Genomic DNA, 13,727 nt, shown 5'->3' with positions numbered 1-13,727 from the left:
ATTTTCATAATATATCATGGATATCCGCAAAGTAACGGCTGCTTCTATCCAATACTTCCACTATCAAAATCGATTTCGATGAAATTTAACGTGTACATTTCAATAGGTTCCTGGATTTATTAATATCAATGTGTGTATTTGTATTAAACCCATTGTCCTAAAATAGGCTTTATATAATTGCCACACAGCAAGCAGATCAGCCCGCTACCATCTAAAACTGCATTGTCAGATTGCAGATATGGGCAAACTTGTAATAGAATAAAAAAACATTCTCAGTCTGTTATTGTCCCATTGCTGGTTCGAGTCTCCTCTCTAATAAAAGAAAGATTAGGCGCTTAGATCTTTGCGCTGCTCCGATCTAGGTTTGCGCGCTGATTATTACCTGATTAGTAAGAACCATACCCGCAGAATAAACTAGATCAATGAAGCAGTTATTGTATAGAGTAGGTAATAATATTTAAAGTATAAAATTAGTCCATACTAATACAAATTCGAAAGAAGTTAAGTTATTCTGTTATTTTTTTGCTCCGAGACCACCAAACAACTTCCTATAAAATTTGGCAAGATAGATTGCACGGCTAGCATAGGCAGTAGACAAAAATTTATCCCCCTATTATATCCTCTGACAAGGAATATGGCATACTTGTCTACCTGCAAATCACTACAATACGGAAAATAAGAAATTTACCTCAGTTTAATATTACACGTTTTTGTATTTTATTTCCATCCATGCGCCCTTGTGCGGAGAGTGGAAGAAACAAAGGACATAGGATATTTTTTAGCCCGGAAAAAGAATCAGTTCCCTCGAGATTTTAATATAACAAAACAAAAGCAGACGAAATCTGAGCACGACGAAGAAGAAGGTTGTATTAAAAAGTACTTACTGCTTGTATGCCACAGTCTCTTAATTATCGCAATATCCACCATGTGCAGAACAGCACAGACTATAACCGCTGCAAGTGCCGCTCGTGGTATAAAGTAGAAATACGGCGTCAGCAAACTCAAGGTCAGCAAAACTATGATACCTGTTCGAAAAGAAAACCCTTATTTTCAAACAAATTAAAATAACATTTTGCAGTAACAAATAAAATTTGTTCTATTCAACAAACGCAAGATCCACAAGAAAGGCATTAAACTTCGTGATTTGCCCTTACAGATTTACTTATTTACTTGTAGTAGCACTGTCATGTGCTGCCATCTTACACAATTTTAGAGCAACAATTTAAAAATTATATTCCCTACTCTGATGTGGGTAATTCATACACGTTTTGTGTGGTTGCCTTCGCGCACGTATTTTTCATTACTGTTTGAGTTTTTAGTGGGTTTTTCAGAGGAACCAGGTTTATTCAGGCTAAGAACAGAGTCTCAGGTTTCCATCAAACTGCGCTGGAGACCGGAATTGGGAACTGACCATGACGGTGCCATGCGGTGAAGGCAGATCAGAATACAGTTGTCACCACCCCTCCGTTTCCCGCGGGTGTCATACGAGGCGACTAAGGGAATATAACGTGCAACGGGCACCAGCGTCCTCTGTAATACTACTAACATCTACTGCGATCCAACAAGTCTGCCCGGCGTGTTGACCAGGGCAAATCCTCCAGTTGGGAGAGGCCTTTAGTCCAGTAGTGGACTGGATGGTTTTTTAATATCAGTAGAAAAAAGTATGCATCTATATAAAAGGTAAAGTTCTCAAGTATGCAAAGCCAACTCTATGCAAGATATCAAGAAGCTTGATTTAGCTACCGTACAATAAACCAACTAACTGACAAACATTGGCATTTAAAATATTAATCTGAATAGTGCAAATTATGAAGACCTCCCTAGGACCCTAGCGCAGTGATGAGCACTCTTGTCGCATAAATGGGATGTCACGGGTTTGACTCCCGGTACGTGTAATATTGGTCCTAACTATTTACCATCCTTATCAGCAGAGCTAGCACGCAGTGGCGTGCACTTAATACATGCACAAAAGCACTGCTTACCCTAAAATTGAAATATAGCTAGTCTACAAGGAGGATTTTTGCTATTTTATGTAACTTTCCTGCTGTATGCATACCCTGGTAAGAAACCTAGTGCACGCCACTGCTAGCAGGGGCAGGATACAAAAATTATATCCCCCGATTATATCCCCTGACTAATCTTGATTTGGTGGTGTAACGTGTCCACCGGCTAAAGTACGAGGATATGTAATAGGAGAAGTTTACCACCGTTTATTATTACACATGTAAACCTATTATTGATGATGATAAGATTAAATCTATTGTTTGAATGCACTAAGAGCCCTGTGAATATTTAATCTTCACCTTTATCATATACATGCTTGAGCCATCCATATGTGATGTTAAAGCAGCAATAAAAAGAAATACTCTGTGTAAATTTAAATTTTTTAAGTTCCTATTACAGTCAGACGCACAGACGGATGAACGGACATGCGGACAGTGGAGACTTAATTATTCTTCACTTTTTTATCGGCTTCGCACGCTCAGGTTGCCTTTAAACGATAATTTTGGGTGATAAAGCCGCCTTTGCACCCTAGCACTAAGTACTATTACTGTTTTCCTTGTGCTATTCCTATTTTGTTGGGTTGCAATAAAGTTTTTCTATTCTATTCTATTCTATTCTTTATAGTAGGGTTGTTAGCACCCTTTGGGTACACGGAACGGAACCCTAAAAAGTAAAAAGTCACTGGAAACTATGTTGAAAAGTTTTTAGATTTATGAAATAGCCACAGAGCTACATTGCTTACGCCCGCCATTTTCCGGCCAAGTGAAAAATGATAGCACACGATTATGCGAGCGTGAATTATATTCAGGAAGCAATCGGACATGTTTTAATTAAAAAGTCGAAGGTCGGGAACTTAATCAGATGTGCTCTGATTCTGTTATTTTGTGATCGTACCACACTCTTTTGTGAACCTCAATAGCGCAGTGGTGAGGCTTAAAAGTGGGAGGTCCTAGATTCAATCTTCGGCAGAGGCAATTTGGACATTTATATTTTCTAAATTTTCTCCGGTTCTCGCGTAAACACAATAAAAGGAATATCTGCCTGCTGAAATCCGTGGAAGTAATTCCCTTCGTATATTTAAGGGTTGGCAGTTCCTCTTTGGGTGTTGGCAGTTGAAGTTGTTGCTTTATTACTGTCTGTATATTACGTATTAAAATCTACTTTTATATATTATGTATATTTATTTAAATTATCTATGTATTAGTATCTATACATTTTGGTATTTATGTTTATATTATAACACTCTTGGCACTATCCCGTTCTCTTGCTCTAAGTCCTTTCTACAAAGTTTGCCTGTAAGAGATTGCTTGCAGCAATAAGGCCGTCTTTGCATGTCTTCATTTTTTTACTGTATACTCCTTAACATTTCTTTTCCTGTGTGTTTACGTGCAATAAAGTGTTTCTTCTTCTTCTTGAACATTTTTCTGGTAACATGATTTTCTTCAATCTTATATGGCCATACCAACAAAGTTTATTACACATCACCTTTTCTGTCACTCGCACTACTTTTACACTGCCCCTTATATATTTATGCGTATTGCAAAGACAGTTTTTACCAGTTCATCATATAAACCTATTACCGACCCACTACAGGTTTTGCTCACACAATAAGAAGGGGTTCGATACACTTAGGTATCAATTATTTTTTCTTTGAATAATTAAGTTAGTAAAGTAAATATATTAAGTGAGTTTTTATCCTCATCCATTTTTGTCACACATCACATCCCTCTCAACATTCGCATTTCAGTCGCGTGTGTTCTTTTATATTTTTTAAATAAAGCTCTCCTTTAATGAACTCGGCCTAACAGGGATGGGGACGGGATACGAACACGATAATAAAGTTTACAAGGACGATCAGAACAAAGGATATCTTAAGCGTTGGCATCGTGTCGAAAATTATTAATCATCAAAACTTCTACGTAACAGAATGTTGTACAAATTATTACAAAATTGGAACGAAGATTTTAGTATAAGAGTCCACCGATAAAAGGCTAAATTGACTGCTCTGCGAATAAGGTCATCATTACTGCACAGTATTAATATAATAAACCCCTTGCAGTAGTCTGACTTACAGAATCTATTAAGGATGTATCCTCGCCACTTATGTATTAAACGTTTAAGGATTTTTTTATTTATGCTCTTCATCTACTATATATACCCGTATAAAATCCAGCCGCAGGCGTTTTCACACCCGACGCATCGCTTACAGCGCTTCTCGTAAACGACCCGTTCACTGGGAACGAATGGAAGAAAGCGCCGATAATGTTGCAAGCGCCCAGCGCTACTATTTCTTGAGTCGCGTCCAAGGTTCTGCCTTTGGCTGAAATATAATAAAGTTTGTTAAGTCATGTAGGTAGGCTTTAATGTATTATGCCCTAGGGATAAACGGTTCCGCCACGCCAAATTAAGACGATAGCGAATACGGAAATGGTACTTTATTAGTAATCCGTTTTAAGAATTAACGAGTTAGTAAATGGCGTCTAACAATTAGAATATCTATTTTTCTTATAAAATATAGATTGCTTAGAAGAAAAATTAATATCATCATCATCATTATGCCAACAGAGAGACGTGCACTAGTAGACATATATCTTTTGAAAGGACTGTCCACTGTCTTGTATGTGCATGTGTGTAGCTACTTCCTGCTACTTTTTTATGATATGCTATATATCAAATAAATTAAAAAAGCTCATACCGGGCAGTAATTCGAACTGACATATCCATATTATTTTATGTTTGTGATATAATTAGAATTACATTTTTAGTGTGATCGATGACGCTCGAAGTCACCAATTTAAATTAAGACCGCAAGCGCTCCTTTAACGTGAAACTACTTTAATATATACGTACCAATTAAATTTTAAAATCTAAGTGTACTCCAATGCTACTAAAGGAAAGAATAAGGTGAGCGTTATAAATGGAAAAAGTCTTTTCAAAGCTAACGCTGACAAATGACATGAGATTCCATTAAGTATACTTGAAAAACATGTATTAGGTACCTTTATTTTAACCAAATTATTCTGTGCTCGATTTATGTCACTGATAACGTACACGTATAATGACAGTTGCCATAAAAGTAACACAGGTTGGCATAACGACGCTTTGTATGGGGATGACTTTAATAACACGGGCACGTCACGATACCGTTTAACTATTATTCTGTGTTATTTTTATGACATTCCCATTATCGTACACATAATACAATGGCAGTAATATACAGTAACACCGGTTGGAAAGCCGATTGGCATAAATGCTTTGCATTGGGATAACATTAATAATTCCGATCAGACGGATACGATACGACAACGATATCACTAATAAGGTAACCATGCGGACAACTATATAAAAGCAAACGGAATACAAGGTACATAGTTATTATCATCAACTACTTATTAACACCGCATAAAAGTGGTGATAGCCTAGCGGGTAAGACTTCGTGTCGGCTTTCTTTTCGTGGAGACCGAGTTCTAAATTTGAATATAAATTGTTTAAACGGTGAGGAAAAACATCTTGAAAAAACCTGCCTGAGAGTTCTCTATAATTTTCTCAATGATGCGTGAAGACTGAAGTCATCCAATCCGCACTTGGCTAGCATTCTGCGAGGAAACTCGTGCCCGGTAGTGGTCCGGTAATAAGTCGATGATGATGATGAATATGACTTATTAACCAATTAAAAACATCGATAAAGAGCGTTCATAGCATTAGCAGTAATTGTAATTTAAAGTGATGACACACTGTAGACGCGATATAGTAGTTGGAACCATACGCTGCTTCCTAACTATGATACAATATATTAAACTAAACAATACTTAGCCAAAAAGTTTAGAAAGATGAAATAATATACAAACTCTTCTCCATTTAAATTCTTTTTTATCTACGCAGAAGACTTACATACATTTTTATCGTCCTATGTAAAATGCATTTTTTGTTATACTGTTGTTTTCTATGAATAATGCACATTGCTTGACACCGCAAACTATAACTCGTACCTACTTAGTAGATGACACTGACCTACATTTTGGGCTACCTACATTTTTAACATTGAATTTAATGGAAAGTGTGTAAGTATTTCTAGTTCGTTTTTTTCATTTTATTCTTTAAAAGTTTCATTGTTTGATTAAAATATTACTATGAGTGCACGTTACTTAGATGTAGAAATAACTACAACTTAATCTATTTGACCACTTTATGTAAAAAATAGATTGACATATTAATTTCAACTATTATTTTGGCTGTATAGCCGCTATCCACAACTTTGTATACGTAGAACTTTATTTTTCGTTTTACACCTGTGTAACCTACAAGACTCTCACGTCTAACTATCTAACAAGTTCTCTAGGCTATGTTCTTTATTTAAAAATACTTTTTTTATAACCGAACCTAACAAAAAAATCCCATCATAATCGTTTTAGCAGTTCCAGTCTGTTAACCCATAAATAAACAGTTTGAACAATTTCATTTAATTTTGATACATATAAAACCTATTCGGATAAGTGCATGTAAATTATTCAAGAAAATGATAAAATCCTTAGGTATATATGAATTTCAGATAATATAATGCTAATATTAACTTACTAACTTGCTAATGCTAACTTAACTTTAGGGGTGTTACTATTACTATACATTTAAGGTGAATCTCTTGGACTATCCCCTAAATGTAATTTCAATTTAAAACACATGAATGCCCCGGGTCACCGTGGCGGTCATAATTTGTTTCAGTAATTAGAACCACTATATCTCGCTTTGTATGAATTTTTAGCCTGTTGCGAAATAATATTTTATTATTTTCATTATTTATGTACAAGATCTGCCTGCGACTTCGCCAGCGTGTAGGTCGGGTTTAGGTACCCTACTTTCAACGTATTAACGCTTTGTGATATATTATATCATACTAACCATAAATTATTCCGGGATAAAAATAGGCTATGAAATTGTCTACCCCATCGGTTATCTCTGCAAAAAAAATCACTTATTTCCGTAGTAGAAGGGCAAAACAAAAAACACACTTCTGCATTAATATGATTATATTTTTGTTTTGAATAAATGATATGAATAAATAACCATAACACAGCAGCCTATATACAGTTTGGCCAATTAATAGGCAATAAATGAAATATTCAAAAGCAAAATAATCTTATGATAATATTCCATCCAATATTTTAAAATAATCTTAACATAACTAAAAACATATTATGGTATTCAAAGCTTTTATAAATAAATATACTGTTTATTTTTATTTAAATTTCACTTATTTTATTTTTATTTTTTACAATTAATAAAACATCAGTATTAATTTTTCTCTCACTAATCCAAACCGCAATCTTTGCTTCATTCACGCATTTTTTTTTAGATTAAATAAATAAACTCAAAATTAAATCTTAATTAACAGCAAAATAAAGTCTAAATTTGTATAACTCGATAAAATCTTTGCTGTTGTACGTCTCATTACTGCTGTTAATTAGTAAGCATAACCAAAGACCACTCAAGTCATTCCGACCTAGGGTTGCCACTTACCAAACATTTTAATCAGCATAAATATAAATCGAAACACACAGTGGAATGTACTTCATCGCCTCGAGGTCACCTCTGATGGTTTAGCTTATAAAATACTTTAAATTTTAAACATAAGACCATGGAATAACCTATGCTGTGGAGTGCATAGGAGGATAGTTTTGCAAAGTAATTAAAAATATTATTTTATATTATATCTGATAAATAATCGATCAATTATCAAGTAAAACTATCTTTTGTAAGAAGTATAGATTTTTTCATGGATTCAAATTATTACAAAATGCAACGTTAGCGACTAGCTTTCCTAATTACTACAGCTATTAAAATATCGGACTATAGATCATACATAGCTTTGCATTCAATTTTTTTGAATTATATGCTCTTAACGTTAATATAGAATTGTTAAGGATTGTTAAAATATCCTTCGGTTCACTGCTAAATCTTTACAATAAATCTGCATAGAAGTGAATTGATTTAATTTGTACAGTTAGTTCTAATAATATCTCCACCTAATATACTTGTACGTGGGTATGAGTAGCAACCCTATTTCAACCGTTTTCAGTGTTTACTCTGCGTTACTTTACTCTTTCAACCTAAGACGACTTTCATGTTAAAAGTTCTATATTCAAATGGAATTAAGAGCTTCGTGAGTTTATTTTGTAAAGGAAAAATTAATGGTGGCAAAGTGTGATTAGAAATGTGCGGTCTACTTAGCGACTAGTAATTCTAAGGCATAATTATTTAGCAAATAATTGGATATAATCATAAAGCTGAAGGTTATATAATATGTTTAGCTAGGACGAGCCCCTAGTATGAGTTTGGCCATCTGGAAAACTTTGTTAGTTTCCGTGGGATAATAATTTTTATGCGGCACATTCTGTTCTACCAATTTTTTTTGCTATCCTAACCAATGTTAAGATTAGATCGCTTAGAATGGCTTTCGAAAACTTAAATTTAGTGCTGTAAATCCTGATAATCCTAACTGTACGTAAATAATACTAGGTAGGTACGTCCACTGCATAGCGATCATAATTAGGCTAATCCTTTAGGAGAACGCTAATGAAAGTTTCACTGACACAGATTTAGAGAAATTATTTTGATTTCAAGTAACTAACTTACTCTTATATACTTCAATCCATACTACTTAATATTATAAATGTTAAAGTGTGTTATGTGCGTTTGTTTGTTTTCCTTACTATAATTAACCAAGCTACCAATTGGTTTGATTGATGGCGTAGAATAACTTGAAAGTACCTAGAGTATAATATGATTCCTAAGGTAATTTTGGACCTACCAATCCATAAGTTTAAAGAATGTGTTAAAACACATTTATTACAGCGAGGTTATTATACAATTGATGAGTTGCTTAATGACAAGGTTGCTTGGAAGCATCCGGCTCCGCTTTCATCTCTCACAAGATAGAAAAATGAATGTTAAAATATAAAATGTAAATTTTTGATGTTGGAAAAGAGCAACTGCTGAGTTTCTTGCCGGCTTCTTCTCGGTAGAATCTGCCTTCCGAACCGGTGGTAGAGTCACTACACACGGACAGACTTGACGTTTCAAAAGTGCTTGTATTAGGCCTACTTGAAATAAATGAATTTTGAATTTTGAATTTTTTTTGAAGCAACAGGCTACTGATTATCTCAGAAAAACAAATGGTTCTCACGGGATTTTTAAAAAACCGTAATAAACGCGGACGAAGTACGGGGGAAATCGCTAGATTTTATAATATAGTTACCTAAAAAATTGGTCAAACCTAACTAGTTTTAATGTTTTACATTACATATACATGGGTATGTGTGTGAGTGAATATTTTTTTTATTCCACTACAAGTTAGCCATTGACTGCAATTTCACCTGGTGTCTAAGATAACGGGCTAACCTTTTAAGGGTAAGGCAGTTATTTAAACCCATATCTACAATTGTTTTCGCTTCGTCTTAGTGACGAAAAAAGTGAGGAAACCTGCATGGATGTGAGTTTTGAATAATGGTATCAAGGGCATGTAAAGTTTACTATTCCGCACTGGGCCAGCATGGTGAACTGAAACCATTCTCATTCTGAGACGAGACAGGGGTCAGGGGTGAGGAGATATGGGTTGTAGTGGCGTGCACTTCATACGTGCACAAAAGCAGTGCCTATCCTTAAATTTATATATAACTCGTATAAGAGGAGTATTTTTGCCGTTTTATGCAATTTTTCTGCCGTACCTTGGTAACAAACCCACGCCACTGATTAGTGGCCTTCGGGTACTAGCAAAAATTCAAACAGTTAGAATTGCTAACAGTAGGTATACTTACAAAATGCTTTAGCGATAGCGACGTTAGAAATGACTCCAACAAGGGGCACTACAAGCAGTCCCGATCCAAGGTGCGCGAACATTTCACCAGCATAAAACGTTGTATTCCCAACCGTTGTTTGGAATGGCGGAGGTTGCGGTGTTGGCAACCCTGGAGTTATATTACCTGCAAGAATAATAGAGTATTCTACTAATTGTTTTTTTATTTAACTACAAACATATTATATACGCATTCTAAGCTGACATTCCACATAACTTATTAATACTTTGACGGCCGTTTGGCGCAGTGGGAAGGGACCCTGCTTTTTGAGTCCAAGCCCGTTGGTTCGATTCCCACAACTGAAACATGTTTGTGTGATGAACATGAATGTTCTTCAGTGTCTGGGTGTTTATCTGTGTTTTATACGTATTTATGTCTATTGTTCATAAAGATATTCATCAGTCATCTTAGTACCCATAACAAAGGCTTACTTTGGGGCTAGATGGCGGTGTGTGTATTGTCGAAGTGTATTTATTTATTTTATTTATTTAATAAAAAATACAATTATGTTCACCCGGCTAAGTTCGTATTGGACTTCTTCGGGCGCATTTGGAACCTTCGTAGCTTTAGTTTTTAGTTTCTTAATATAGTTATCGCCATCATCCCACTGCCATCCATGTATCTAAAGTACGGCCAATTTATACGCGGACTAAATGTAAACAAATAAATGACAGGTCCTCTTAAGATGATGGTAGTTTATTTTAGTATTTTAGGGATAAATAACATATTTTATTTCCTATTTCCACAGGCGACTAAAATTTGTCATCTATTTTAATATTACAGCAGACTAAACTATTAATATACAATGAAAATTAAGCTCCTCGAAAAGCAGGAGAATCTGTACGGTGTAATTTATAATAAGTACTTCGATCGTATATACTCTATCTATCGGTGTATCGAATCGCATAAACCGTAATAGATAGAGAGTTAAAATTTTCACAGAATGTTTATTTTTATTGCCGCTATAACAACAAAGAATAATAAAAAAATTTATAAAATAAAAAATGACGATGTTTTTTGATTGATCTTTATAATTTTATTACTATGTAGTGTTTCATACTACACCATAGTCTGACACCCTTCGTTTGCAAGTCCACTTCAAACTTAGTCTTTTTTACTACCAATAATAAACCCCTATATAAAATTTGGGTCGAACTTCACATTTATCAACTAAAAACCAACAAACTGCTCCCTATAAATTCTTATAAGTCCGCATTTCCTACAACCGGATTTTCGGTCAGTATTTATACTTCGGAAATGCACTACTTTGCCATAAAGTACATAGATATTCTTATATCATAAAATCCAATGCCACTTTCTGTAGGAATCTAATGAGAAACCATACATACAAGCATTTTACTCATATTTATAATATTATACTTAATAATTGAAAAGCTTGAATTAATGCTTACTATTAATTAAACCGACGAGAAACACATTTTAATCACGTGTTAACTTTAAAAGAGGGATGCAGAACTAAGGCCGCTAACTAACGCTGTGCTAAAAATGTATCTCATCTGCAAACATCCACTCCACTAGTCCACTCTTCTAGAATGCGAAGGAGTTATTTCTACTAGACTACACAAAATTAGGAATTAATTTAAAGGAAATTGTATACAACTACTAATTGTCGATATCTTAGAGATGTCTTTATAAAGTTCAACGTTTGTATATTTCTTTTGTAATGTATTGAAATGTATCGAGTTTGTATTAAACGTAAGCTTTTCGAAAAGCCCTTTTATAGTTTTAAGGATCACATAAACGATAAAAAAACTTGGGTGCAAATTATAACACTAAACCCCTGTTTAGTTGTTTGTGCTTTTTAAATAGTCCTATATTACAACGTGACATGGTTAAAAACATCCGGCTAAGTTTGTTGTGGGCTCTTCTTAGACCAGGCACGTTTGGAATCCTACTAGCTTTTGTTTTAAGTTAACGAATGTAGTTATCATCATCACCTCAGGCTCAGGCTTCATAAGTGCCTGTGTTAAGTTTAATTTGAATTTGAGTTTATAGAAATATTTGACTTTGACTTTGACCTATATTGCCACACTGAACATTTCTGCCTATTTTTAAAACATTCATAACACTGAAAAGTAAAGAAAAAACTTTTTACATCGTAAGAATGGTAAGAAGTTTGGACTCAGTAACTGGTATGTTACTACTAACGAAATTTCAGTTTCGAGGTTTGATGTAATTCTATACTTTACATATACCGTTTCCGTACAATTTACGGTTCGCAAAATACAAACAGCATAATATCATCCTAAAGAGACAACTTGGTGCAGTGCAACACCGTAAATAATACGCCGTATGGTTGGTGCACGTCACGTATATTTCTCTCTACGCGACAAAAATATAAACTGAACTACCTACTACAACTGAAAGTACTTTACAATAAATCTCACTGTTATGCTTGAACAAACTGTATGACTGTAAATTAAATGCACTGCCATGCGTAAAGGATTAGACAGGCAGTGATATGAAAATATAAATAAAATCTAGGTTAAAAAGAACTAAATAAAATATTTTGCATTTATAGCTACCGCTATTTAATATTACAGTTTTATGTTCTTTTTTACGTCCAACTACTGTATTATTATTATAGTTTTTAACAAATACTGTGCACACTTTTAAATGGTTGGTCACGCCGATTAGAAGTTTAAAATAAACTAACATAAAAATAATAAACTAAGTAAAATTTTATCGTGAGAAATTCATATGCTATTCTACACAATATACTCCGACCCACCGCGTCGCGACGCCTGCCAGAGATATTATTCCGTTTGCCTTAAGATCGTAGCCTGATTTTTAATAGCGTATATATTTCTGTTCTTTTTAAGTCCAACTACTATATTATTATGGTAGGTTTTGACAAATTCTGTGTACACTTCTAAATGTTTCGTCACGCCCATTAGAAATTCAAAATATACTAACTTAACTGATTAAAATTATTGGATGAACTGATTTATAAATTGTTATCTTAAAAAACTCATGCCCTGACACAATATACCCTGACCCACCGCATTGCTACGCCCAGCAGAGATATTAGTCTGTTCACACAGCTCCAAAAGATGAAAGATTGATGTTCAATAGTATATATAGTAGTAGTAACCTTCCTCGAAAATTTAGCAATCAAATAAAAAAAAAATCTAATCCGACTGAATGGTCAAACAAAAATACAAACTGTTCAGCTTTTTAATTATTGCCATCAATGAACTATGACATTCCACTGCTTTATTAAAGGCCTCTCAAAACGGGAGGGTTTTCTCATAGTGAACCAACGAAAAATATATTTTCTAGGGAAGTAATAGTTACAAACTAAAATTAATATTTACAATAAATATGAGCCGTCTAACTGTTCACTTATGGGCATGGTACCCAAAATGCTGCCCCTCTGTGATGCTTAACTTTTCCGTTGGACTAAATAAGCGCCAGCTCTTGGGTCACCAGACGTGAGGACCAACTTTTGGGACACGATGTGAATAAAATTTTAATTTTTTTAAATTGAACTCAATTAGTTATCTAAGCCGCCAATTAATCAATTTCAATACACTTACAATGCACCTCACAAAACACAATTGTCAAATGCACAATACCTACTGCAATTTGACCCACTGTTAAATTAATATTTCCGTCTCATTATTGGTCAAGCCTAGTATCGAGTTATGTAATCTGCTCTTTCTTCCCATCGAGTTCATGGACTCCTTTTATTCTATTTCCGGTAAATTTCAATACAGTAGTTTCGAAATTTTCATTTTGTTTATAGTAAATTAAATGGACACCTTTTAAAAATATATATATAAAATTGATGTTTCCTCTAAGTGTAGGTAAATATATATAATACTAATAAAAATTATTAAATTATGAAAT

At 34.2% G+C, this 13,727-nt stretch overlaps 1 protein-coding gene across 1 annotated transcript in view; it reads right to left on the bottom strand.

The window, feature by feature from the left end:
- The window catches only part of LOC120629310 (sodium-independent sulfate anion transporter-like), a 52,645-nt gene that overhangs the window by 20,509 nt on the left and 18,409 nt on the right, over positions 1-13,727 (bottom strand). The window contains exons 6-8 of the mRNA XM_039898218.1: positions 9,816-9,980; positions 4,163-4,324; positions 885-1,025 (exon numbers count right to left, since the gene is read on the bottom strand). Of these exons, the coding sequence (XP_039754152.1) occupies positions 885-1,025; positions 4,163-4,324; positions 9,816-9,980 (468 nt within the window). The remainder of the gene's footprint in view (positions 1-884; positions 1,026-4,162; positions 4,325-9,815; positions 9,981-13,727) is intronic.

This window comes from Pararge aegeria, chromosome 14 (assembly GCF_905163445.1).
Source record: "Pararge aegeria chromosome 14, ilParAegt1.1, whole genome shotgun sequence".
Lineage (NCBI taxonomy): Eukaryota > Metazoa > Arthropoda > Insecta > Lepidoptera > Nymphalidae > Pararge > Pararge aegeria.
This window is presented reverse-complemented; position numbering and strand designations above follow the sequence as displayed.